Raw genomic sequence first — 27,128 nt, forward strand, 5'->3', positions numbered from 1 at the left:
TATGGGTCTTACGGATTACCCGGGGTGTGGGGTGAACATCTTTAGCTGGGACTCAGCAGCTGCCATTTGGGCCTGTGGTCGGGCGTCCTCACAGACCCTCTTCCTCAGGCTGAAGGAGAGGAGCCAGGGCGATCCCCTGGATAACTCGGTAACACCGGGTGACCTGGGGCTCAGGTGCAGGGTGGGTAGCAGGCTCTAGGAGTCATCTAGGGGCCGCCACCGCCTGGGAATGGTAAAGTGCAGGCTTTACAGAGGGATCGGGCAATGTTGTGGGCCCGCGCATATGACGTCACTTCCGCCCATCTTCCGGCTCCAGTTCGGGCCTTCCGGCGCTCGGGGCGCAGCTGAGGCTTAGGCTTTAGCGGAGGCCTGGGCAGAGCAATGCCGAAGGTAGTATCGCGCTCGGTAGTGTGCTCGGACACCCGGGACCGAGAGGAGTACGATGACGGCGAGAAACCCCTTCACGTCTACTACTGTTTGTGCGGCCAGATGGTGCTAGTCCTGGGTGAGCTGCACGGGCCTGGCCCGGCCAGACCGGGACGGGGCGGGGAGGAGGGGTTCGGGGGGAGGGGAAGCACGTGGGGGCGGCGGGGGCGGGGGCCCTGGCCGCCCGCGAACGAGAGTCCGCGACGCCTTGGCCGCCCTAGTGCTCCGAGCCCCTTCCTAGTGCTTCTGAATAGGCTCCTCCTCCCCTTTCCCTAGCCCGCCTCCTCTCGTGCTCAGCGTGTCATCCATCCTGTGAGCTGCAAACTCTCCCCTCTGTTTCGTGGCCCCCTGGAGACGTAGTGGCACAGATCTAGAATGAATTCGTGCATGCATGCATGAATGAATGAATGAGCATTTGTTAAGCATTTACTGTGTGCCAAGCCCTGTGCAGAGTGCTGGGCAATGAAATATATAAACAAGAGGCTTCCTGTTCTCGTGGAGCTCCCTTTCTAGGAGGGGGAAGACAATGTCTAGGGCTCACGAAGGGATCTTCGGGATCACCTGGTGCAAAACTTTCGTTTTACCACCTCCCCATCTCTCCAGTACTGCCAAGGAATCCTCTCACGTTTGCCACCATGATGCCATCCTCCATTCCTCACACTCCCACAACCCACAGAGCCTGTCTGTTACCAAAGCTTGTCATCTTCCCCAGTCTTTACCACAGGTCAGCCAATAGCAAGCATTGTAGGAAAATTCAGTAATTCCATTCAATAAGTATTAAGCATCCACTTAGGTACCCTAAGGATGGGGCTAGGTGCTGGGGATACAAGTAAATAGAATGAAAGGACTTCTGCCCTCAAAGGCCTTATACTCTAGTGTTAAAGACTCATAAAGTGCATAAGTACAAATACACACAAAGTAGTTAAGGACAGGGCAGTGATCTGGGGGATCTGAAAAGGCTTCTTGCCCTTAGTGCTCCAGTTGCATCTTTTTATTTTTATAACCCTTACCTTCTATCTTAGAATTAGTACTGTGTGGGGGCAGCTGGGTAGCTCAATGGATGTGGATTGAGAGCCAGGTCTAGAGATGGGAAGTCCTGGTTTCAAATGTGGCCTCAGACACTTCCCAGCTGTGTGACCCTGGGCAAGTCACTTGACCCCCATTGCCTAGCCCTTACTGCTCTTCTGCCTTGGAATCAAAACCCAGTATTGAGGGAAGGTAAGGGTTAAATAAAGAAGAATCAATAAGTATTATTTGTGCTAGGTAGGCAGTAGGGGTTAAGTGACTTGCCCAGCATCACACAGGAGTTGCACAGGAGGAGAAAGTCTCTACCACAAAGAAATAGGGAACAAAAACATTCCCAAGAATGGGCCAGTTTGGATGGATCCAAGAGTGCCAGAGGGGAATAATGGCCAGAGGCTGGAAAGACAAGTTGGACCCAGGTTGTAAGGGGCATTAAAAGCGAAACAGAGGTTTATATTTTATCGTAGAGGCAATAGGAAGCCACTAGAAGTGATTGAGTATGGAGTGATGTGGTCAGAAAGGAAAGGAAAATCATTTTGGCAACAGTGTGGAAGCTGGACAGAAGTGGTGAAAAACCAAGGCAGAGCCTAATTAGGATGCTGCTGTGGGGAGAGATGATGAGACTGAATTCCTTGGCGACCTTAAATTAATATATATCAGTCTTTTAAAGTGATTTCCTTGTCACAGATTGGAGAGAAAGGGGTCCCATCCAGGAACATGTTTCAGAGGTAGAAACAACAGGGTTGGCAACTGATTGGATATGTGGGGTGGAAGAGGGGTTGAGGAGTATTCCAATGTTCCAAACATGGTGGACTGAAAAGATGGTGATGCCTTTGATAAAAGTAGAATGGTTTGGAACAGAGAAGGACTCGGAGTTAGACAGAATAAGGTCAGTTTTGGCCTGTTGAGTTTGAGATGTCTCTAGGACATTCAGCTTGAAATATCCAAAGCTCTGAGGAGAGACTGGGACAGGGACCCACCGGAGTTGATGAGTTTATGCAGAGAGAAAACATGAAGAGAAGAAGACCTAGGACAGACTCTCAGGGAGCACCCACAGTTAAAGGGCCAGCAGAGGAAATGGAGAACAAGTGGTCAGACAGATAAGGAGTAGGGGAGGGCAGGGAAAAAGAATGTCCCTACAGAAGCCGAGAGGGGAGGAGTGAGTATACAGTAGAGGGTGGTCAGCATTATCAAATGCTGCAGATAGATCAATAAAGATTAAAGACCATTGGCTTTGGCAGTTAAGAGATCCTTAGTAAATTTGTTTTGTTTTTTAATTTCCATATTGTTTGCTTTTATGTCAGAATCTTATAAAGACAAAACCCCCAAACAAAAACCCAAATAAACAAGTGAAAAATCATGTTTCCATCTGCATTCTGACTCCAACAGTTCTTTTTCTGGAGGTGGAGAACAAGTTTTGCTTGAGTGATTGGAGGCCAAAACCAAAGGTTGAGGAATGAGAGAAATGGGAATAGAGGCAACAAGAATAGACAGCTTGTTCTAATGTGAGAAAGAGAGAAGGCAGCTTGAGGGGAGGGGAACCTATAAAGAAGATTTTTTTAAGGATGAGTGAGATTTGGGGGGTGTTTGCAGGCTGTAGGGAAGGAACATAGGGAAGCTGGAGATTCAGGGAAGCCTGGATACAGGAAGATGCAATCTGCTGGAGGGTTGGCCTTGGCCAAGAAAAGGGACACCTCAACAGCAGAGCCTAGAGGAAAGGAGGAGAGACTGGGAAAAGATGCCAAGCATTTTTGAGATAAAGAGAATGGGAGGAGAGTAAGCTTATATCAGAGGACCTCCATTTTCTCAGCCAGAGATGGGGAGGGAGAGGCTTCTCTCCCTTTGAACATTTGAACTCCCTGTTCCAGTTTAGGGCCTTGTAACTTCCTGACTGGACCATTGCCATAGACTCCTATTGGTCCTGTCCCCACTGTCCATTCTCCACTCAGCTGCTAAAGTGATCTTTCTAAAGCACAGGGCTGACCAGCTTGCTCCTTCTACTCAGTAAACTCCAGTATCTATTATCTCATATAGAAAATCCCATTTAGCTTTTAAAGCCCTTCCCCACCTGGCCCCTTCTTGCCTTTTCAGCCTTCTTATGTCTTCTTCCCTTCCGTGTACTCCATGATCCAATGGCAAGGGCTCTCTGTTCCTCCAACCAGACACTCCATCTCTCTGTTGGGCCTTTTCACTGAATGGCCTGTATGGATGGAATGATCTCCCTTCTCACTTTGACCTCTTAGCTCCTCTGGCCTCCATTAGGACCTAGCTGAAGGCTTTTCTTGGTCCTACAGTTCCTAGATCTTTCCTCTATAAGATTACTTTCCATCTACTCTGGACATATATATATATATATATATATATATACACACATATATATGTTGTCTCCCCAATTACAGGTAAAAACTGGCCTCAAAGCCAAGAAGATCTGAGTTCAAGTCCTGCCTCTTGACTTATTCAGGCAATTAACCCTGAGTAAGGTTATTTAAATTGTCAGTACCCTAGGTTACTCACTTTTTTTTAAACCTTACTTTCTGTTCTAGTAACAACTTTATGGTAGAAGGACAAATGGGGTTAAGTGACTTGCCCAGGATCACACAGGTAGAAGTATCTGAGGTCAGATTTGAACCTAGATCCTCCTGATTCCAGCATGCTGTATCCACCATGCTGCCTATGCCCCCACCCCCTTACTTTCTATGTCTATACATTACAGAGAAGCTGTAGGCCTGAATTAGGAGCGGGAGTTTCCTCACCTGGGTGTTTCTGATGCCAGTGATATATCAGGGCTAGTCCTTATCCTTCACCAATTAGATTGTAAGCTCTTTGAAGGCAGGGATTGTCTTTTGCCTTTCTTTGGACCCTTAGCACATAGCATCGTGTCTTGTACACCATAAGTGCTTAATAAATGTTTGACTGACTGGTTAGAGAGGAAGAAACTGAGGCCTGGGGAAGTGGTGATTTGTCTACATAGAGAATCCTTGATCTAGAGCCGGAAGTTATCTCAGAGGCCGTCTAATCCAGTCCCTTTAATTTACAGATGAGAAACCTGAAACTCAAGGGGCTGAATGACTTGGCTAATAAGGTCACTCAGGACTTGGGTATATATCAGAGTCAGAACTTGAACCTGGGCCCTTGAACTCCAAATCCAGCAGCACTTCTGCCCCTTTGTCACTTGACCTCATTGTGTATTTATTTGCTGATGTTACTTTGTAAGTTGCTTAACTTGTCTTCCTATCAGGGTTTCAAGCTCCTCCAAAATGGGGACCGAGTCATTTGTTTGCTTTTTAAATCCTTCTTCTGCACGACAGCTCTTCAGATATATGAACTTGAGATCCTTCCCCAACCTCTGTCTAGTCCTTTGATTTCCAAAGCAGGCCTTGGTTCCTATGATTCTGTTCATCTTCCAATGTTTAGCACAGTGCTTCAAGGTAAATTCATCTGGTTTCTTCAACCAGTCCTCATAGTAATCAAAAGATAATGAAGTGGCTCAATGGATAGAGAGGCAGGCCTGAAGTTGGGAGGTCCTGAGTTCAAATGTAACCTCAGGCATTTTAGCTCTGTGACCCTGGACAAGTCTCTTAACCCCCATTGCCTAGCCCTTACTGCTCTTCTGCCTTCGAACTGATGCTTACTGTCAACTCTTAAGACAGAAGGTAAGGGTTTAGAAAACAAAGATAATGGGTTAAGAGCAAGAAGGGACCTTAGAGGCATTCAGTCCAACCTTCTCATTTTACAGATAAGGAAACTGAGACACAGAGCTTTGAAGTGATTTGCCCAAGAATACTCAAGCATGGCATACTTTGCACCCCACTTTCTTTCCTCTGGCAACATATTACAATGGAAAAGTGTTCAAATCCTGGTCCTACTACCCTCTGTAACTTGTCTGACTTTGGACAGATCACTTAAATCTCTTTGGGCCTCAATTTCCTTTTCTGTAGAATTTGGAGAATTAGACTTGATAGTTTCTAAGGCCTCTTCCAGCTCTGGGCCTATGATTCTTCATTCCAGAAGAATCATTGTTCTTCCTAAAATATGGTATCCATAAAGGAAAATAGGCCTGCCTCACGTGGCCTTAAAGGGTTGATGGGTTCAGCAGGTGCATTACCTGTCAGATTTGTCAACAGTGCCCCTGTTGATGCAGATGTAGATGAATGGAGCAGCATTTTGAAGAAGCCATTTCACTTGAGAATTGCCTTCCAAGTTTACTTAAGCTCAGACTCCTTGGGTTGGGTCTGAGCTAGTTGTGAAAAGCAGACAAACCCAAAAGGCAGCTTTGGAATGCTGCCTGGAAGGTTCAGAACCTGTCTCTGATACTTGAGGCGGATAGAGAGAGGGGAATGGAGTCAGGTAGACCTGTTTCAAATCCTGTTTCTAACATTTACTAGCTGCTTGACTCCGGGCAAGTCTCTTTACCCCCATTGCCTAGCCTCTACTGCTCTTCTGCATTAATTCTGAATTAATATTTAGTATTGATTCCAAGACAGAAGGTGAGGGTCAAAAAACCCCCCAAATGGTGAAGTCACTTAACCTCTATTTGTCTTTGTTTCCTTGTTTGTAAAATGGGGATAATAATAGTACTTATCCCCCAAGGTAGTTGTGAGTATCAAATGAGTGAATATTTGTAAAAAGCACTTAGCACAGGTCCTGGCACAGAGTGGAAACCACAGAAATGATCATTCCCTTATGGTCTCCCTCCAGGCCTCAGTTTCTTTCTTTGAAAAGTAAGAGGGGTTTGGCAACTAGATAGCATAGTGAATAGAAAGCCAGGCCTGGAGTTGGGTTCCAATCTGGCCTCAGACACTTCCTAGCTGTGTGACCCTGGGTAAGTCATGTGTCTCCTTGCTACTAGCCCTTGCTATTCTTTTGTTTTGGGATTGATACTAAGACAGAAGGTAAAGGAGAGAGGGATGGATGGATGGATGGATAAAGGGGTTAGACTAGTTGGCTTCTGAAGTCTCTCCCTGCCAGTTCTAGGGCTTTGATCCTCTTCAGCCATCCATCTCAACTGTATTATCTAGGCCACATCTTTCCATTGTGTCCCCCAACAGCACATGAGAGCCTCAATCAAATTTGGGTACATTGTGTCTACTCCAGTCCTCTGATGTACCTGTCTTATAAGGAGTGAAGTTAATCTGGCATGACTTCATGGCACTAGGTGATCAGAACCTCCTACATGCTTACAAGATGTTCCTTTAATAATAGACTTGACAGTCTTGCCAGAAATTCAGATCAACCTATAGTCCCTTCCCCTAGTCCCCCAATAAAAAAAATGAACCTTAGGACATTTATCTCTAGGCCTTCTCTTGGTTTCCACGCATTTTCTGAAACTGCCAACATTGACTCAGTGGTAGTGCCTGCCAGATCTTGCAGTACCGTACTGTAAGATGGGACTGAGCCTGGCAGTTTCAGCTTGGAGATGATCTCTTGCCTTACTCAATGTTACCAATTTTTGTTCAATTCTTAGAAGATGGAAGAAAAAATGTTGGTAGGGAAAGCAGAGACAAGATAAAAACTGAGTAACAACTTTTGTCTCTGTGCTTTGTGGAAATTATCTTCTCTTATCTTAGCCATGGTCTTCTCCCTTCCTGGACCTTCCTCTCACCCTTAGCAAAATGTCTTTGTTTTGTTTTTTAAATACTTTTTATTTTGTATTCTACAATAAAAAGATACAAGTAAACAAAAACTTCATTGTACAAAGAATAGAAAAAAAGAAAAATATAGAAACAGTGAACTTCTGTTTTCTACATGGTTTTAAAAAATTGATATTAAGTATAACTTGATAGTAACTCAACTGTTCTGCTTGCCTGTCTGCTTCAGCATTTTTCCTTCTCTCCATTGCTATTTTTTAATGTTTCATCCACCTTCTTTCCTCTTTTAATCAAGAAATGTAGTCAAGCAAAATAAAATGCACTTGTTAGGTCCCTAAATGTATGTCTTATTCTGTACCCATAGTTCAGCACCTTTCTGCCAAGAAGTGGGAAGCAGTCTTCCTCATCAGTCTTTGAGAGTCACCATCAGTCAGAGTTCTGCAATTTCTCAAGGTCATTTTCCTCCTTTCTGTCACTATCGTGGTTGTGGCAATGATGCCCCTATTCTTCATTTCAGTCAGCCTTTGTTCATACAGGGTTTCTCAGATCCCCCGAATGCATCATATTTATAATTTCTCACCACTCTGATACCTCCATATATTATGATTTGTTCTGCCATTTTATGACCAGTGGGCACCCTCAAAATAAAAGGGTTATTGTACCTGTTTTTGTCCACTGTCTTTGATCTCCTTCAATTATACACTCAGCATGGTTTTTCAAATGCTTTCTCTATTGACATTCAGTGTTCATTGTCAACCACTGTTCATTCTGAGCACCGACCCTGGCCACCACCAATTTTTTACAAGATGTCATTGATTTTTGAGTTTTCTGAAGTTAACTTCCTTCTGCTTTCATCCCCTGTACATCATTGTTTTTACTTAAAAATTTTACCAGTGCCTTTGTTTTTCGACACCAGACACCCCCAGAGTACATTTCTCTGAAATGGTTAAGTAGAGTGGCCTGATAGAGTGAGTGATTAGAGGTGATGATAAATCACACAATTGCTAATCCAAAGGAAGCCTGTGTGCTTGGATTTGTTCTGAATTTTAGCACTTTCCTTTATTTTGTATCTGTGTTGGCTTCACTTTTTCTACCAAGTATCCATTCATACAAATTCCCTTCAAGTTTAGCTTCCTCTTTCCTTTTGGTGCAGTAATGTCCTATTATGTTTGTTTATATGCCTCCTTTTTGTTGCATCCACTTCCTGCTCCTTGGAAACTGATGCTGTTTTCAGCTATTTATTGATTTTGATCACACATAATACTTTGATGCCTCTTTTCATGCACACACCCTTTTCATCCTGCCATGAACCACCTTGGTTTATAGTGCCTAGTGGTGAGATCCATGGATCAAAGGGGATGACCAGTTTGGTAAATTTTCTTAGATAGTTCCAAATTGTTTTCCAGAATGGTTGGAGTAAGCCAAAGTTCCCACAGGAGTGAATTAGCATAAACTGTCTTCCAGCAGCCCTTCCGACATGGAATTCTCTAATCTTTTTTGCCTTTTTTGCCAATTTGGCGGGCATATATTTTATTTTATTTTATTATTTTATTATTTTATATTTTATTTGATCATTTCCAAGCATTATTCATTAAAGACATAGATCATTTTCTTTTCCTCCCCCCCACCCTCCATAGCCAACGCGTAAATCCACTGGGCATTACATGTTTTCTTGATTTGAACCCATTGCTATGTTGATAATATTTGCATTAGAGTGTTCATTTAGAGTCTATCCTCTGTCATGTCCCCTCAACCGCTGTATTCAGGCAGTTGCTTTTCCTCGGTGTTTCCACTCCCATAGTTTATCCTTTGCTTATGAATAATGTTTTTTTCTCCTAGATCCCTGCAAATTGTTCAGGGACATTACACCACCACTAATGGAGAAGCCCATCACCTTCGATTGTAACACAGTGTGTTTGTCTCCTGGTTCTGCTCCTTTCGCTCTGCATCACTTCCTGGAGGTTGTTCCAGTCTCCATGGAACTCCTCCACTTTATTATTCCTTTGAGCACAATAGTATTCCATCACCAACAGATACCACAATTTGCTCAGCCATTCCCCAATTGATGGGCATCCCCTCGTTTTCCAGTTTTTGGCCACCACAAAGAGAGCAGCTATGAATATTTTTGTACAAGTCTTTGTGTCCATTATCTCTTTGGGGTACAGACCCAGCAGTGCTATGGCTGGATCAAAAGGTAGATATTCTTTTGTTGCCCTTTGGCGGGCATATATTTTAAAGTAGAAGTTGGGGGGGGCAGCTGGGTGGCTCAGTGGATTGAGAACTAGGCCCAGAGATGGGAGGTCTTGAGTTCAAATGTGGCCTCAGACATTTCCCAGCTGTGTGACCCTGGGTAAATCATTTTACCCCCATTGCCTAGCCCTTACCACTCTTCTGTCTTTGAACCAATACCCAGTATTGATTCCAAAACAGAAGGTGAGGGTTTAAAAAAACAACAACAAAAAACCAAATAGTTGGTCAGTGAGTTCTTGGTATGCCCACTTTGCTCTCTGGATAGTTTCTTTTTATTTCTCAGTGGGATTGTTTGTGCTTGTGTATATATTGCTGCATTTTAGATTCTTGAGAGCATCTCATCCAATTGCCCCAATTTTCCTTTTAGAATTCTGTGCTACAATTGTAATATATGATGATAATGGAATACTATTGTACTATAAGGAATGATGAACTACTTGATTTCTATAAGAACTGGAAAGACCTCCATGTAGAGTGAAATGAGCTGAACAAGAACACTGTATACAGTAATCGAAACATTGTGGGACGATCAAATGTGATAGATTTTGGTACTAATAGCAACTCAGTGATCCAGGACAATTCTGAGGGACTTATGAGAAAGAATGCTATCCACGGCTAGAGAAAGAACTGTGGGAGCAGAAACACAGAAGGAAAACATATGACTTGTCACTTGTTTATATGGGTGTATGATTTGGGGTTTGGGTTTTAAAAGATTACTCTATTAGAAAAATGAATAATATTGGAAATAGGTTTGGAGAAATAATACATGTATAACCCAGTGGAATTACTTGTCAGCTCCAGCAGGGAGGAGAGAAGAAGGGAGGAAGAGAACAGGAATCATGGAATCATGGAAAAATATTTTAAAAAATAAAATTATATTAGAATTCTGTGCTTCCTCCATGGTTTCAGGCCGCATTTCTGATATAGTATTTGTGGGGGCACTCACAAAACACTGTATTAAGCATGGGTAGATAAAATACTCTTATCAGCCAGTTCCTGTTGCTGAAGTTGCAGGCCAAGAAGATTCCCCCGCTGCCCACGGAAATATTTTAGCTGGAAGCAACATTTGTATCTTAAAAAAAAAAATACAGTGCCAAATACCAGCAAAAGTGAAACATCTTAGATCTCAAAAGTGGTGGGGGTGGAAAACAGTGTTACAAGGACCTTCCTCAAGTCTTTCCCTTGAGCCTTGACCCTTAGTGACCCGTCTCCCTTTCTTTCTTCAGATTGCCAGTTAGAGAAATTACCCATGAGGCCCCGGGACCGAGCCCGGGTGATTGATGCAGCCAAACATGCTCACAAGTTCTGTAACACAGAAGAGGAGGAGAGTGTCCATCTCCGGAGGTAAGATGCTGACTCTCTCTAGAAGAGATTGCCTGTGATTAGGAGGATTAGGACAGAGAGCATCCCAGCAAATGTGGGTGACTACTGGGCTGCTCTATAGCTTTCTCCTTGCTTTGTGGTCAGGCTGGAATTCTTTCAACTTTGGATGGACCTAGTAGATTGCTTCTTTTGATTTGTTGTTTCCCAGGCATGTGGTGATGTTGTCTGTTGCTAACAATTTTCTGCTCATTTGTAAGTTTTGGGGGTGGTTGGCTTTGTCAGTAGAATCCAGAGGAATTGAAAAAGTAGTCACTGCAGGAAAGCAGAGGATGGGTCTGAGATTAAGAGGAGGCAGTGTGGTGTGGTGAGAAGAGCACTGGTTCTGGAGGCAGAGGACATCTAGGTTCAAATCCATGCCCAAAGCTTACTGTCTATTTGCTCTTGGGTAAGTCCTTTCCCCTCTCAGCCTCAATTTCCTAATCTGTCAAAGGAGAGGGCTGGGCTAAATGGCCTCTAAGGGTCCTCTCATTCCTGCTTCTGTGATACTCAAATCCTATTTGGGGGAATTATATTTCATATGATTTGAATTTCTTTGTCGTTTCATTAATGGATTCCTTCCTGCATTAATGAAAAGAGTTGGAACAGACCAGTGGGGGGGGGGGAGGGATATGTGTGTGTGTGTGTGTGTGTCTGAGAGAGGGAGAGAGCAAGTGCACGCGCGCGCGCGCGCGCGGGCGAGAGAATGAGAGCGAGACAGCTGGGGTCTAGCAGCTGCTCTCAGAGGGGCTCTGTCCAGTTGCTAAAGAGAAACTGTTTGTGTCAGGAGAGCAAGGTACAAACTGGCATTCACAAGGGGAGGCAAATCACTGGCCCATGGGAGGCGGCAGCAGAAATCAATTGTAGCTCTCTGCAGGTGGGCTAGGGGAGGTTTAATGACCTTGTCCCTCAGTCTATAAAGTGAGGAGGCAGAGGCTCCCCTCCACCCCCTAACCCCCCCTACTGAGGACAGCAGGTGATGTGGCTGAGAACGGTTGGTCGGCTGGTCAGTGGGGGGAGCAGGGTGGCACCAGTCAGACTCTTTCTTCTCTGTGACCTCTCCCTTTGTCTTTGCAGGCCTGAAGGCATAGAACGGCAATTCAGGAAGAAGTGTGGAAAGTGAGTATTGCCATTGTCGTGAACCTCTCCTACTATATCAGGGCTCTGATTGTTTGGGGCTATTTTTCTTCCTCATCCTATTCTTCTGCTTATAGCTTTCCTGCCTCCCAATTCTCCTTATTCAAAATACCAGGCTTTTTCCAGTTATATGCTTGACTACCTGAGAACAGTGATGACTTTTTAGAAGCGTCATATCATTTGGTGGGACCTGTTTCTAATGCCTACTGGACTAGGTTTAAATCTTCGCTCAGGTACTCAATAACCCTAGAGTCCTGGCAAGGCCTCAGATCCATTCTCTGTCAAATGAGCTTGTTGGACTCAGTAGCTTTGGAGGTCTCTTCTAGCTCAAGAACTGGGATCCTACGGTCCTACTGAACAAAAGGCATGGCTGATTCCAACCTGAGTCCTCTGACTCCTTCGACTCCACCGTGGCCACCCTCTTTTCTTTGCACACCATGAGAACTGGTGCTGCCAAGATCTGAATCTTTGCTCCTTGCAGGTGTGGTTTGCTGCTCTTTTACCAGCACCAGCAGAAGAATGCCCCAGTGACCTTTATTGTGGATGGAGCAGTTGTCAAGTTTGGCCAAGGCTTTGGGAAGACCAACATATACAGTCAAAAACAAGAACCTCCTAAGAAGGTAACTGCTGTTGTGTAAGAAAAATGACACTCCCATAGTTGGTGCTGAGAGCTAAGGCTCCAGTTACGTGATGAAGCCAGGGAGGATAGGTGGAACACGTCCCATTTTTATCTGTCTCTGCTACAGTTTCCCGGTGGGACAGGATGAATGCCCTTTCTAGATGCACTTATTTATTTGTTTTATGGGATCTCCTTTAAAGCTTAAAAACCCAGGGCATCATCAACTTGGTATCAACAGTGAGCAAATAGATGGGAAAATAGGGAGGAAGATCTTAGCTAAAACCCTTAGCATTTGACAAAGTAATGGATACTTGGGTTTGTGTTTCTTTTTGGGTCTCACCTAAGGTCTGCTACTTCCAGCTTTGCTCTCTGCCTTTAAAAATAGTTGTGTGTGTGTACGCATGTGGGGTGTACACACATATCACACACGACTACAAACTATACATGCTATACAAAACATGTGTATACATATATGCAGAGATAGACAGACAGATGAAAAAAAGAAGGGGAGAGACAGACAGGAAGAGACAAAGAGAGGGTCTGGAGTCAAGTGAGAGCACAATTCTAGACATGCTGATTTTCTTCTATATCACCTCTTCCAGGTCTCTCTTTCTTTCCTTATACACTCTGAATTTATGATTGTTGGAGTTCTTGTTATTGTTGACAGCACCACATGGTTCCATTGTGTTCATTTGGCTTCTGTCATTTCACTGGTACATAGGACTCCTTGTGTGGAAACTACCTTCAACTATATATTGGCAATTGGACCGTAGCTTCTAGTCTTAGACTGACTATAATTTAGGTCCAATTAACAGTGAGCACCTGGCAGGTAAGAGCTTAGGTGACTTTGCCCAGAGTAATCTGGGGTGTGAAGGAAACAAGACTTGGCCTTAGTCTTCTTGACACCGAGACTGGCCCTGATCAAGGACAGCAGGTTGCCGGGCCGTGAATATACTGCGATTTAGCCAGCCATTCACCAAACATTAGTATACGAGCAGTTCAAACTTTTTGCTGTTACAAATAGAACAGCTATGACTATTTTTGTCCAGATAAGTCCTCCTCCTCCCTTTATGATATTCTTAGGACAGAGTTCTAGCCAAGAAATTGCAGAGTTGAAAGGGTTTTTTCTCCTCCAGTTTCAGATTGTCATATGGCTCTCTCTCCAAAATGTTTGCAGCAGCCTACACTTACACCAGCAGCATATTAAAATTCTTCTGGCCCTGCAGCCCTGCCAACATTGGATTTTCTCTTCTATTTTAATAATATTTACTTTTCAAGTTATTAGAAGGGACGTGTCCTGGCTGAGCTTCTTAACTTCTCAGTCTCTTGGACAGCTTTCTAAGACTCTAAACTGCAGATCTCTGTTGGGAAAGGGGCTTTCCCTACTGAGAGCTCGCCATCTCAAGGAAATCATAGGGCTGGTGAAGTCCCCAGAATCCTAGCAGGGAGCTTTTCATTTCCCCAAAAGGAGGTTTGAGCATGTGTGAGTATACGTTATTTTACACTTAAGAGCCTTGTTCAGTAATTGTGATCTCGAGGAGATCCCTTTCACTCCTCTGTACCTGAAGTTCCCCATCTGTAAAATGAGGATAATTAATAATAATAATAATGGGAATCCGAATCATCATCATAATGGTCATAGAAAATATGATATGAAGATAACTCCTAATAACAGTAACAGGTAATGAGATGATATGGGGATAAATCCTAATCATTGTCATAATGATCATAGGAAATGAGAGATGAAGATAATTCCTAATAACAACAGTAACGGGTAATGAGGCTAATTCATAATCATAATAGGAAATGAGATAATCTGGGGATAATTCCTAATAAGAGAAATGGAGATGAAATCTATCAAATGCTTTGTAACTCTAAAGCTCTATATAAATCGAAACTTCTTATTGCATATTCCTTCCAAAATATCTTCATTTTCAGCATTTAAAAAACCTGTTTTTTTCCCATCAGTTTTTAAAATTCTTGCTGAAAAAATGGTGAAAAGTCAAAACTTGTGGCCTTTCAGACTACTGGTCAGGTGTGGCCTTCTAGTGAGCTAGTTTGAACCAGACACTGGACTCTTTGCTCCCTATACTTGCAGGTAATGATGACCAAGCGAACGAAGGATATGGGCAAGTTCAGCTCTGTCACTGTCTCCACCATTGATGAAGAAGAGGAGGAGATTGAAGCCGTAAGTGCTCCTTTTTTCCAGAGGAGTTGAAAAGGGGCCCCTGTCTGGGCTCCTCCCAGATCCTGGGCTCTAGTGGAAAATGTGATGTAGCAGGAATTAAGCCAGCCAGCTCTCTTCCAGGCCTGGCTACAGCTCACCAGCTGTCACTTCCCCCCCCTCACTGGAACTGAGTGTCCCTCCCTAATTCATCAGGAGTTCCTGCTAAGTGAGAGGCACTGGGTGAGGTACTAGGAGCACAAAGGATGAAACGAGAGAGAGACAGAGAGAGAGAGAGACAGAGAGAGAGAGAGACAGAGAGAGAGAAAGAGAGAGACAGAGAGAGAGACAGAGAGAGAGAGAGACATAAAGAGAGAGACATGCTCATAAATTTATTATCATCCCAATTGAGTGAGATCCACTCAAAGAAGGTGGCCAGACAAGTGCCATAGGAAAAAGGGAAGGATACCAAGGACTTAGCAGGAGAGGGACTGGAGCTGATCCTCCAAAGAAGAGGAGTTTCTCAATAGGTGGGGAGAGAGAAGCATGGCCTGCATGAAGCTAAGGAAGGTAGGAAGGAGTGAGCCCAGAGGACATGAGTAGGAAACTGTCCTCCAGTTTGCCTGGATTGGCACTGTGAAGGGAAGTAAAGTCAAATCAGACTAGAAAGGGAAGCTGGAGCCACAATGTGGAGGGCCTTCAGTGCCAAGCTGAGGAGTTGAGCTTTTATCCAATAGTCAATAGGATGTTTTCTAAGCAGGAGAATGATTGGGTCCATCTGATAGCTGTCAATATGGAGCTGATGCTCTGGGGAGATATTGGGGGATCATTTGCAAGGGGGAAAGGAATGAACCATGGGAGGGAAAAGAAATAGGAAGAGAGGAGAGGAAAGGAGACTTCAAAGCTGGTCAGTTGCAGCTGCTCTAATGAGCTTGTTTGAGAAAATAAATTAGACCCTGTTCTTCTTTCTCAAGGTCAGGTCTTTCCATTTTTGAAACTTCGCTTCTCTCCCAACTGGTCTGACACTATTAGTAACAACAGTTGTCTTTCTGGTATTTTAACATGAGCTGCTTACTGGAAAATGTGTTGCATGTTATCTTACCAATGGGTGAAGGTGAAACCCGACCTCTTAGGATTATTGGAAAGATGAGCTGGAGGGGCTTGAGCTTTTTTCATCTTTCCTGGGGAGCAGCCAGATTCCTGGCAGTCAGCATAATGATCTTATTGCCCAGGTGATGTTTGGAGCTCCTCATAGTGAGGCTGTTACTGTTGAAAGTCTAGTGGATAGAGAGTTGGCGGGGGGGGGCAGGGTTCAGTCATGTGACCCTGGGTGAGTCACATAACCTCTATTGCCTAGCTCTTACAGCTCTTCTGCCTTTGGTCGATTTTTAGTTGAAGACAGAAGATAAGGGTTTTTTTAAAAGCCATCTAGTGATTGTGTGTTGAACTTTTTCTCCCAGAGAGAAATCGCCGACTCATATGCACAGAATGCCAAAGTGATTGAAAAACAGTTGGAGCGTAAGGGCATGAGCAAGAGACGGCTTCAGGAGCTGGTGAGTGATGGTGGATGTGGCCAGCAGGCAATTTCACCCATAGAGGTGGGGAGGGAACCACGGAAGGCAGTCACTCACTCAATCGCCAGTCAGTCAGCAGGCACTGGATGAGCATTTAACTGTGGCCCAGGCACTGTGCTAAGTGTGGGAGGTACAAGAAAAAGGCAAAAGTAGTTGGCACCCTCAAGGTGCTTACAGTCCAATGGAGGACTGGGCCTTATACCCAGGGCCACAAACATGAGTCTTGGCTCTTGCCTCTGAGCCTACTCTGTCTGATCACATGCCTCCATCTGCTCAGTAGGTTGGGGGTGCCCCATTCTCTCTTCAGAGGCTTGAAACACTGACCCTTCTAGGCTCCATTGGGACCCTTTATTGTGTCTCAGAGTAGTGCTTCTGTAGACAAGAGCTGCTTCGCCATTTTTTGACCATGGATCCTTTAGGCAGTCAGTAGGAAGAAGCCAAAGGCCTCTTCCTCAGAAGATGGTTTTATATGCAACCTTAAAACACATTGGGTGTCAAAGGAGACATGATATTGAAATACATGTTTATTTTTTCAAAATACTAAAAAACCAAGGTTATAGACCCTCTATCTATGGGGCCTGCTTTGTAATTGAGCTCGAATTCCAAGCCAGGGTTTGGGGAGGCTGGAGGGGGGGGTGGGTGCAGAACAAAAGAGCTCACAATGGGTACTCCGTATTCTTTCTAGGCTGAGCTAGAAGCCAAAAAAGCCAAGATGAAAGGGACTTTGATTGACAACCAGTTTAAATGACAGAAGACCTTGCTTGAGGCCAGTTTGTCAACCTCCTTGGCATGGGCAAGCTGATCACTATCACCACAACTTGAGAGAAGTGGATCTTGATTTCCCAAATCTAAAGAGTTCTCCTCACTAAGCTTACCATGCTCTGCCCCGGTAGTTTAATAGCACTAACCCTATCCTAGAGAAGAATTCCTAACCTCTTCCTCTGCTTGGTTTTTGTAGGCGATTTTTTTGGTCTAGTGAATGTTTTCCCTCTCTTTCTCTGCTGAAATTATGAGAATGGAGAACAATGTTTGAATTCATTTTTACTTTCTTCCTTTGAACTGAATGAATACAAAATAAAAGTCTTTAGAAAAACTCTGATGTGTCATGAGGTGGAACAAGTCTAACAAGTCTAGTCTATGGATGGGGTTTTTTTCTTGGGACAACGTTCTAAGCAGGAACACACACCACAACCAGACTCCTGAATTCAAGGGCTCAATCACCAGAGGTGTTCAGGTCCCTGCTGATCTGTGGGCCACTGGATTTGGGTTTGGGTCCAGGTTCCAATGAGCAACCTGAATGAGCTGCCATTCGACCACGTGGTCTAGGGAACCAAAGCCATCAAGGCAGGGGTGAGAAGGGGGCAGTGTAACTCAGTGATTCCCAATCTCTTTAAGTAGGAGGACCCTTTTTGAGGGCAGACACCTCCCCTCTCCATGTGAGAGCAGTTTGTGCTATCAATGAATCCTTTTGAATGAATCCTTAGACTCATCAGATCTTAAACTTGCTCAGTTAGTCCCTGCCGATGGGGGAGCTGATGAGAAAAAGCCTCTAGGAATTCAATAACACAGATGAGTCTATCAAATCAGAAAGGTACATGGGAATAGCATTTATTTATTAAGAACTTATCTTGGACAAAGTGCTTTGCTCAGCACCAAGGATCTGATATGTGCACCAGGGTTAGCCGCTGCACCCTGGGCCATCAGTAGTTGTCCTGACTTTGTCTTACCACTAGCTTTGGATGACTGGAAAGAGTGAGGCTGACAACTTTGTGCAACTGCCTCAGTTCAGTCCAATTCAGGCACTGTTACTTGTGATGCCATTGACCCTCTTTGAAAACAAAGGCCAAGGAGGCAGCTGGTTGGGTCAGTGGACGGAGAGCCAGGCCTAGAGATGAGAGATCCTGGGTTCAAATCTGGCCGCAGATACTTCCTAGTTGTATGAGTAGTGACCTTGGGCAAGTCTCTTAACCTCCATTGCCCAGCCCTTACTGCTCTTCTGCCTTGGAACCAATATTGATTCTAAGATGGAAGGTGAGGAGTTAGAAAAGAAAACAAAGGACTAACAACAGTAGCAAGGTCATCTCCTGCCCTTGAGAAGCTCAGTTTCTAATAGAGGGAGACAGAGCATAGGAAAACAGTGCCCGGGGAGGGATAGTTTGGCTTGGCAGTTGCAGGAATGCTGAGTATTTATCGGATAGAGCCTTTGATCCGGCTCCCCCTTCCACTAGTAATAACAATATTGATTTGATTATGGTTCTAGAATGGGAGATGGGCAAGCATGGCAGATAGTATGAATGTGGGAGCAATACACTTGGCAAAAAGGTGACTGGGGAGTAAACATTGATTAAATACCATTGCCTAGTGTCAACTGGAGGCTTAGGAGCCAAGAGAGCCCAAGGGCTGTTTGGCCAGTCCCTATTCTTTGGGCTCCCACTGGTTCTGATTCTTTGTATGGAAGTCAACTATCACCCCATTTTACAGATGAGGGATCTGAGGCTTAGAGAGAAGTACCTTGTCTGTGGTCATACAGTTAGTAAATGGCAGAGGCACGGGTCAAAGGTAGGTCTTTGCTGACACCAAGCCCAGCTACCCATTACAACTCAAACTGGCTGGGTGACTCAGTGAGCAGAGAAGAGAGTCTCTTCTCCATCCACACGGGATGAGTCTGACTTTAGCCCTGAGTATTAAAGACCTAGGAAGCAGGGTGGTATGGCACACAGGACAATGCTCCAGGTTCAGATCCACCCTCTCCCTCCTGCTGTGACCCGTGCTGAACAGGAGCACCTGCCCCGTTTACAGTGGTGAGGCCAAGCTGGTGAGGGCAGGCTCCATCTTTGACTGCTCTCCCTTCCTTTGGCTGGTGGCCATTAGGGAGGGGGGCCTAGCGGCTGCTGCTGCACACAGAGGTTCTTTGTGACTTGAGGGAGGGATGGGGAGGCTTTAGCCCTTCTGGCTAAGTCTCTGTCTCCCTCTCAGTCTTGTATGTCTCTTCCTTTCCTTAACCCACCTCAGGCACTGCCTGGGAACTGCTCTTGGCAGCTGAAAAGCCTCAGGACATTGTGATTCGCAGGAAGTTTAATCAACTATACTTTTCTATTAAACGCCTTCTATGTTCTGGGCCCTGGGAGCACAAAGACAGAAAACAGGCCAGCCCCTTAAGGAGGTTCCATTCTAGCAGAGGAGACCACAGGAACATCTCTGGGTGTGCTCACAAAGCAGCCAGCTGGGATCTCATTGGGACAGGCATACTCCAGCTGAGGAAAATGCCTTTCCCAGTGCACTGGGGCACCTGTAATGGAGGGGCTTAGAGTGGCCTGGATCAGGAGAGCTTAGGTGATTTGCCCGGCTCAGATAGCTAGCATGTGTCAGAGGCAGGACTTAAACCCAAGACTTGCTGGCCTGGAGCTCAGCTCTAACCATTCTCTGCCAGGCTTAAACTCCAAACCCGGCAAAATGAATGGGCAAATATTTATAAAGCGTTACTTCCAGATGAGCCCCAAGTGAAGCACCAAGGATATACATAAAGAAAGGGCCAAACAAGGTCATTGGGGGCAGAGTTGGGGGTCAGTAAAGCTTTCCTAGAGGAGGTGCTCCGGGGGCAGAGTCAGAGCTGACCGAACAATGGTAGCTGAATTTTGCAGGGAAGTAGGGACTCGAAGGCCAGGGAGGGGAGAGCCAGCATTCTAAGAATGGGAGAGAGACAGACAGAGAGGGGGAGGGAGGGAGGGAGACAGAAAAAGGGAGGGAAGGAGACAGAGACAGGGAGGGAGACAGAGGGAGAAAGGGAGGAACTGACAGACAGGGAGGGAGGAAGAGAGAGAAGGAGGGGGGAAGAGAAAGACAGGGAGGGAGAGAGGAGGAGAGAGGCAGAGACAGAAGAGGCAGAAAAAGAGAGGGAGGGACAGGAGAGAGAGAGAGAGAGAGAGAGAGAGAGAGAGAGAGAGAGAGAGAGAGAGAGAGAGAGAGAGAGAGAGAGAGAGAGAGCTCCTTTTGTGAACCTGGCACTCGGGGCCCCCCCAAATCCTCCCCTTCAGGGCAGCCTGTTTCCCTCTATTTTTTCCCTTTGTTCGGGCTCTCCCCATAGAAACCGCCCTGGGAGGTCTTGGGAGAGGGGGAAGGGAACGCTGGGCTGACGTGCCTGGCAGCCCTGCTTTGTTCCTCTTGCCCACTTGGGAGTGTGTGCGAGAGTATGAGTGTGTGAGCACGTGGGAGTGTTACTTTGTGAGTGTGAGGGTGCGAATTCCTCCTTTCCCAGCTGCCATTGTGCCGCCGCTGTGCCGGCGGCAGCGGCGGGAGCGTTACCAGGCTGCCTTCCCTCTCCCCTCCTCCCTGAACAGAGTAACCCTTGAACTTTCTTCTTTAGCTGGGAGGCCCTCCACCTCTTTAGGCTGGAGCTACAGGAAGCCCCCCTGCCCAGGGGGGCTTAGCCCTCTGCTGGGATGGAAAAATGGTGCTCATTCCTTCCACTCAGTGCTGGGGCAGCCCCACAAGCGGAATAATGGGGCCCAGAGCAGCTGGAGGGCTTGGGAAAGCCCTTCTGACCCCGCCCCCCCCATTCCCAGCTGTGAGGGAAGGAGCTGGGGGGCCCAGGCTGGGGGGAGAGGCCCTTTCCAAGCTCTCCAGCTGCTCTCTGAGCTCAATGACTTCATCCATGTGGAATGGAGCTGGGAGAAAAGTGAGGCTTGGGCTGCTTCCCCCTCTTCCCTGCCCCTCACTGCCTTAGACTCTGGCAGCATCTGAACTGTTCACTTCAATGACCTTGTGCTAGATACCTCACAGGGCTGCTGGGGGCACATGTATGTCGAGAAAAGGCTCTTGCAGAAACGTAGCACTATTTTCTGATAGTAAGAACTGAGAGACCAGGTAGTTCTGCTCTTTCATTTTATAAAAGTGGAAACTGAGGCATTGAGAGTTTAGGGGACTGGCCCAGGGTCACACAGCTAGAATGTGTCTTCTACTCCTCACCCCCCTTAACCATCCCTCATAAAAAAGAATTAAGAAAGGAGGGGGGAACCCAGCTGAGCAAAGTTAAAAGAGCTGAACCTGCCATAAGTTGGCACAGAAAGGGGGCTGAATTTCGAACATTTCTTCATTGGGACCAAGCTTGGGAATTACCAGGTCTCTTATAGAGGAGGGAAAGGAAGATCAGAGAACCCGAGACAGGGATAGTGGCAGTGCTGGCTCTCGAACTTAATTTTTATTTATTTAGTTTTTTAGATTTTTGGAAAATTGTATTTAATTAGTTAATTTAGAATATGTTCCCATGGTTACAAGATTCATGCTTTTCTCCTTCCCTCCCCCTCCCCCCCTCTAGTAGCCGACACACAATTCCACTGGGTTTTTACATGTGACACTCAAGCTTAAGTCCAGTGACTCCAGAGAAATCACTATGGCTCCTGGTTCTGCCCTTCCACCATAAGACTCCTCCATCTGTCCTATTTTTCCTTAAAACCACAAAGAAACACTACTGGCTAAGTCCCTGGAGGAGAGAGAAATGGCAAACCACTCCAGTATCCTTGCCAGGAAGAAATCCCATGGATAGCCGTGGTCCATAGGGTGTCAAAGAGTTGGATGTGGTAGAGCGGCAGAGCAACCACAAAGGCCCTGTAAGCAGATGAGGGAGGGAGGGTGAAGAAGGGCCCCTCACTCTGTGAAGATATATGGAACCTTGGACCCGGGGTCTTGGCCCAGCCGGGGACAGAACTTGGGAAATAGGGGTCACGAAAGTGGATTTCATTGGATTGGAATTCATGGAAGTTGGTTCTTGTTTTTCTTTTTTAAACCCTGCCCTTCCATCTTAGACTCAATACTTTGTATTGGTTCCAAGGCAGAGGAGTAGCAAAGGCCACACAATGGTGGTTAAGTGATTCAGCTAGGGTCACTAGCTAGGAAGTGTCTGAGGTCACAATTGAGCCCAGGACCTCCCATCTTTAGACCTGGCTCTCAACCCGCTGAACCATCTAGCTTGGTTCTTTCTCTGGTTATAGTTGCCTTGTCAGACTCTTAGCTCCTGGTTTGTCAAGAAGCAGGGTGAGTGGACTCAGAAGCCCTGGCCTCAGCCAAGAGAAAGACACCTGATGCTCACGTTGCTGCCTTGGTTTCCTTTTTCAGCCTTGATTTCTGGCAAAATCTCTTTAATGTTATTTCTTCTCTTTCCCAAAGTTGCCCTCATTTTATGGGAGTGGTAAGGGAAGTGGAGAGAGGGGCAGCTAGAAAACAAAGGCCATTACGCATAATTAGCCCCCCCCCTTCTCAGAAAGATGGCTCTTCGGATTCTTTCTCATCTCCCAAAGTACAATCTCTGCCCATTTCCTGGGCACACAGGCCAGGTATCATTGGAAAAGACAATGTGGGTCTAGGTGGAACTTTCTGTTCAGTGTTCTATCTCATTGAAGACAAAGGGATAATGAGTAACTGAATTATCTGTCCTTTCTAGAGAGAACAGTATGTTCCATTCCTCTGAATTTCAGATACAAAACACAGTTTCTGGTCCCTTTTACTGCTGATCAGAAGAGCAAGCTTTAAATAGTTAAAAGGAGAGTGAGAAGTGATTTTCAAAATAAAAGTCAATGGGAAGATTTACTTAAATGAAGTCAAAGAAAATTAGGAGAATATATATATATATATATATATGTATGTATACATACACACACATATCTATATATATCTCATGACCCTGGTAATGTAAAGGAAAACATCATTGAAAGACTTAGGATGCTCTGATGAGCAATAGTGATCAACAGAGACTTCAGAGGGCCAGCGGTAGAATGTCTCACACCTCTTGTCAGAGAGGTAGTGGAATACAGGGACAATATGAGGTATACACTGCTTGACATGGCCAATTTGGGGATTCATTCTGTCCAGCTAGCCCTCTTTGTTATAAAGGAGGGTTCTATGCCAAGAGAGGGGGGCATGGTCATTGGCCATGATAATGGTGTCCAAAGAAATCAATAAGGAGTAGAGAAGACCATCAGCCAGGTACTAAGCTCATTAGGAAGGAGCAAGAGTGGTTCAGAGGTCCATAAGTGATATAGACAGGATGAAAAGGACTTTCAAGGTGGTTTCTGGATGATGTTGGCAGAGGGGAGGTCTTGAAAGTGGCACTGGGGAAAAGGGAATGTGTCAACTGCTCCTCCAGTCCTGGGTGTCATGGGGTACAAGAGGAACAACTAGCCATATCATCCAGGCCAATTCCCTAATTTGATAGGTGAGATCGAGGCCTAGAGAGGTTCAATAACTTGTCCAAGGAAGCACAAAGCTGATTTTAAACTCAGATCACAGGATCCTAAATTGAGAACTGGAATAAATCTCAGAAGGTAGACTAGTCCAACCTCTTTGTTTTTTTTTCAAATAGAAAAAATTTATTTAATTAATTAATTTAGACTAGTTTTCCATGGTTACATGATTCATGTTCTTTCCCTCCACTCCTCCCACCCCCCTCCTATAGCCAATGAGCAATTCCCCTGGGTTTTACATGTGTCATTGATCACGACCTATTTCCATATTATTGATATTTGTACCAGGTTGATCGTTTAGAGTCTACAGCCCCAATTGTATCCCCATCAAACCATGTGATCAAGCAGTTGTTTTTATTCTGTGTTTATTTCTTTTTTTAAAAATTCATTTATTTAATTAATTAATTTAGACTAGTTTTCCATGGTTACATGATTCATGTTCTTTCCCTCCACTCCTCCCACCCCCCTCCTATAGCCAATGAGCAATTCCCCTGGGTTTTACATGTGTCATTTATCACGACCTATTTCCATATTATTGATAATTGCACTAGGGTGATCATTTAGAGTCTACATCTCCAGTCATAGCCCCATCAACCCATGTGATCAAGCAGTTCCAACCTCTTAATTTTACAGATAAGAAAACTGAGGTTCAGGAATTTGAAATGATGCACCCGGATCATGCAGAAAAAGAATCCTGGATCTAGAGAAGCAAGAGGCTCCTGGCCCATTTGATCCAACTATAGAGGAGGAAGGTGAGGCCTAGGGAGTTGAAGTGACTTGTCCAAGGTTAGTGGCAGAGCTAGGATTTGGGTCCCCCAAATTCACTGTACCATGCTGCTTTCTGGGAAGGGAGGAGAGATGTATTTGGAAATATGAAGGTAAAAATGAAACAAGAGCAATAAGAAGAACATTAAAAGTATAGCAGAAGTCTACTTTCTCCAAGAAGCCTTATCTGATTACCTCCTTCCTACTTTGGATCTCTGGTGTATTTTGACACCATTTTCTCTATTCAGATTTTATTATTGTTTCCATTTTTATGGAATTTTAATGTCAATAAAGTCCTCTCTTCCCAAGGATTCTGTGGGGGAAGTAGCCCAATTATTGTTCAATTCATTTTAAAGATGAAGAAACTAAAGCTCAGACTTATCCACAGTCACTGAGCTAATAAATAACTGAGCCAGGACCCAAATCCAGCTCTTCCTGTTTCCAATTTAGCTACATTTGAGGAACCAGTTTCTAGTTTTAGTTATGCCTGCATCACCTTGGATGAGTCCCTTCCCCTCCTGGGCCTCAGATTCCTCTTTTGTTAAGTGAGGAAGCTGGACTAGATGACCTCTGAGGTCCCTTCTAGATCTAGAGTTATGACCTTATAATTGGGGATAATAATTCCCAATCTGTAAAATGAAGAGTTTGGACTTAAATGAGACTCTAGGATAATCCAGTGTGAGGGCTTGATCCATGGTAACTAACAGAGAGAGCTCATGTTGCATGAGCTTGGCAGGTCTCCTGACCTCAGGGCCAGATCAACGAGAAATCAGAATTAGCTCCTCTCTCTTGGCAGAGAGAAGTCAAAACATTGATCTGGCAAGTAATGGGAGGGAGTGTTCTGCAGAAGCAACAACCACAGGCATTTAGCTGCTTTCAGTCTTGTGGTCACAGAGCGAGCTGTGGGTAGATGGGTCTACCTCAGGCCCTGCTATGCTTCCAGATTGTACTCTGTTGGGTGAACATGGACAAAGTCAGTGCTCAGTTCTTGTTCATTTTAGCCAGAATCCATTAGTAGTACTGGGGAGTGTTCAGGAAGAAGGGAGGATGGATCTTTCCTCTCTCCTCTTTCCAGCTCATATAACTCTGCCCTATGGTGCCACTAGGTAGGTGCTATCTGCTTATAAAGAATGCATTTCTTTATTATTCAGATCTAAATCTGTTTCTACACACACACACACACACACACATACACACCTACATGTACACATATGATATATAATATAGTATATACACACATAATAAAAGAAAAATGGTCCATGTTGGAGGGACTGTGGAAAGACAGGCATAATAATTCACTGTAGACGGGGCTGTGAATTGGTTCAACTCTTTTGGAAAGCAATTTAAAACTATACTAAAGAATAATAATATCAGCTAGCATTTCTAGAGTGTCTCCTATGAGCCATTTGATCCTCCCAACAGCCCTGGGAGGTAATCACTCTTATTGTCTCCATTTTACAGTCAAGGAAACTAAGCCTGAGAGAAATTATGTGATTTGCCCACAGCCACCCAGCTAGTAAGTGGCTGAGGTGAGATGTGGACTCAGGTTTTTGTGACTCTAAGTCCAATGGTCTATTTTCCATGCCACTTAGCTGCCTACCACATGAGGAAAGAACGTGAGGAAAATGTCCATACCCTCTGACCCAAAGATCTCATTCTTATGGCATATATGTCTCATATACAGAAAGAAAGACCTCACATATGTGAAAATACTTATCGACATGCTCTTTGTGGTAGCAAAGAAATGGGAGCATGGATCAGGGTAGGATTAATTAAACGAATTGTGGTACATGAATATAAAGATGTGAGAAGATTTCTATGAACTGATGCAAACTGAAGAAATGGGACCAGAATGGTTAACACCATGACTACAGTTATGTAAACAAAAGGAACAAGAAGAAGACAAAAAGGAAAATTAACTCTGTATCCATGATGACAAAGTCAGCCCCAATGAAGAAATGAAAACAGATCTCTCTCCATGTCTGGGGAATATTGTCATTTTTTTGCATATGTTGCAGGTTGCATATAATGCAGATTACAGAAGAGTTGCTGGGTCAAGAGAGAAAACTCTTGGTGTAGGAGATGGGGAGAGATGCGTTTGGAAAAGAAGATGATGTAAGTTCAAAAGAGAAGAGATGGAAATGAAAAATGCATTCATTTATTTAAATTTGTTTGTTTAATAAATTTAGACTATTTCCCCATGGTTACATGATTCATGTTCTTTCCCTTCCCTTCTCCCTCCCCCTCTCGTAGCCAATGAGCAATTCCACTGGGTTTTTTACATGTATCAAGAAATGAACATTAAAAAAACCAAGGAGCATTAGGAATTCATTCAGTGAAGAGTGGAAGATTTCTGTGAAACAATGTAGAGGGAAGTGAGTAGAAGCAGACAAGGTCTCCACCAGTGCAAATGAAAAGAATGACAAAAACCCCAAACTGAGTGCTGGGTAATTATAATGACCAAACTCAGTCCTAGAGAAAAGATGATGAAATACAGACAGACCCTCATTCCCTTCTCTGCAGACATGGGGGATTATGGGTGTAGACTACTTAAAAACTGTCAGAATTTGCTTTTGTTTTTCCTTTTGTTTTGACTTTATTTTAAACAAGAGATGGCTTGCTGGAATGGGGGCTTGGGGGTGGAGCAGGTCCTGGGCTTATGATTTCTGTACTAAAGGGAACTACTACACTAGTAAAATCTCTACCAGTACCCATAAGCAAATTCTCCCAAATTTATTATTTGGGACATAGAGAACTTAAATGACCTGTCCAGGATCACAAGGCTAGAATAGGTCAGAGGTAGACCTTGAACTCAGGTCTTCTTGGCTTGGAAGCCAGCTGTTTATCCATTACACCATGCTTAGGTGACCTCCTGAACTCCAGCCTTCAATAGTGAGAAAAAGAGTTTGTTGGCAGTGACATCTTGGAATCTAGGCTGAGAAGGAGTGTAGAGAGAGACATTTAGACATGAAGGTGATGTGAAACCAA

General features: G+C 44.7%; 1 protein-coding gene across 2 annotated transcripts; it reads left to right on the plus strand.

The window, feature by feature from the left end:
• The first annotated feature begins 147 nt into the window (after positions 1-147).
• Positions 148-26,347, plus strand: STEEP1 (STING1 ER exit protein 1). 2 transcript variants are annotated; one of them, XM_001362876.5, is made up of 7 exons: positions 148-505; positions 10,514-10,631; positions 11,724-11,765; positions 12,265-12,403; positions 14,501-14,590; positions 16,027-16,119; positions 16,826-17,233. In XM_001362876.5, exons 1-7 carry the CDS (start codon positions 382-384, stop codon positions 16,886-16,888), a joined length of 669 nt encoding a protein of 222 aa, XP_001362913.1. In that variant the 5' UTR covers positions 148-381; the 3' UTR covers positions 16,889-17,233. The 2 variants fall into 2 exon arrangements, with proteins under 2 accessions (XP_001362913.1, XP_007507188.1); XM_007507126.3 differs by lacking the exon at positions 16,826-17,233 and adding an exon at positions 26,159-26,347 and having other exon boundaries at positions 301-505.
• The last annotated feature ends 781 nt before the right edge of the window (positions 26,348-27,128 follow it).

This window comes from Monodelphis domestica, chromosome X, assembly GCF_027887165.1.
Source record: "Monodelphis domestica isolate mMonDom1 chromosome X, mMonDom1.pri, whole genome shotgun sequence".
In the NCBI taxonomy this organism is placed as follows: domain Eukaryota; kingdom Metazoa; phylum Chordata; class Mammalia; order Didelphimorphia; family Didelphidae; genus Monodelphis; species Monodelphis domestica.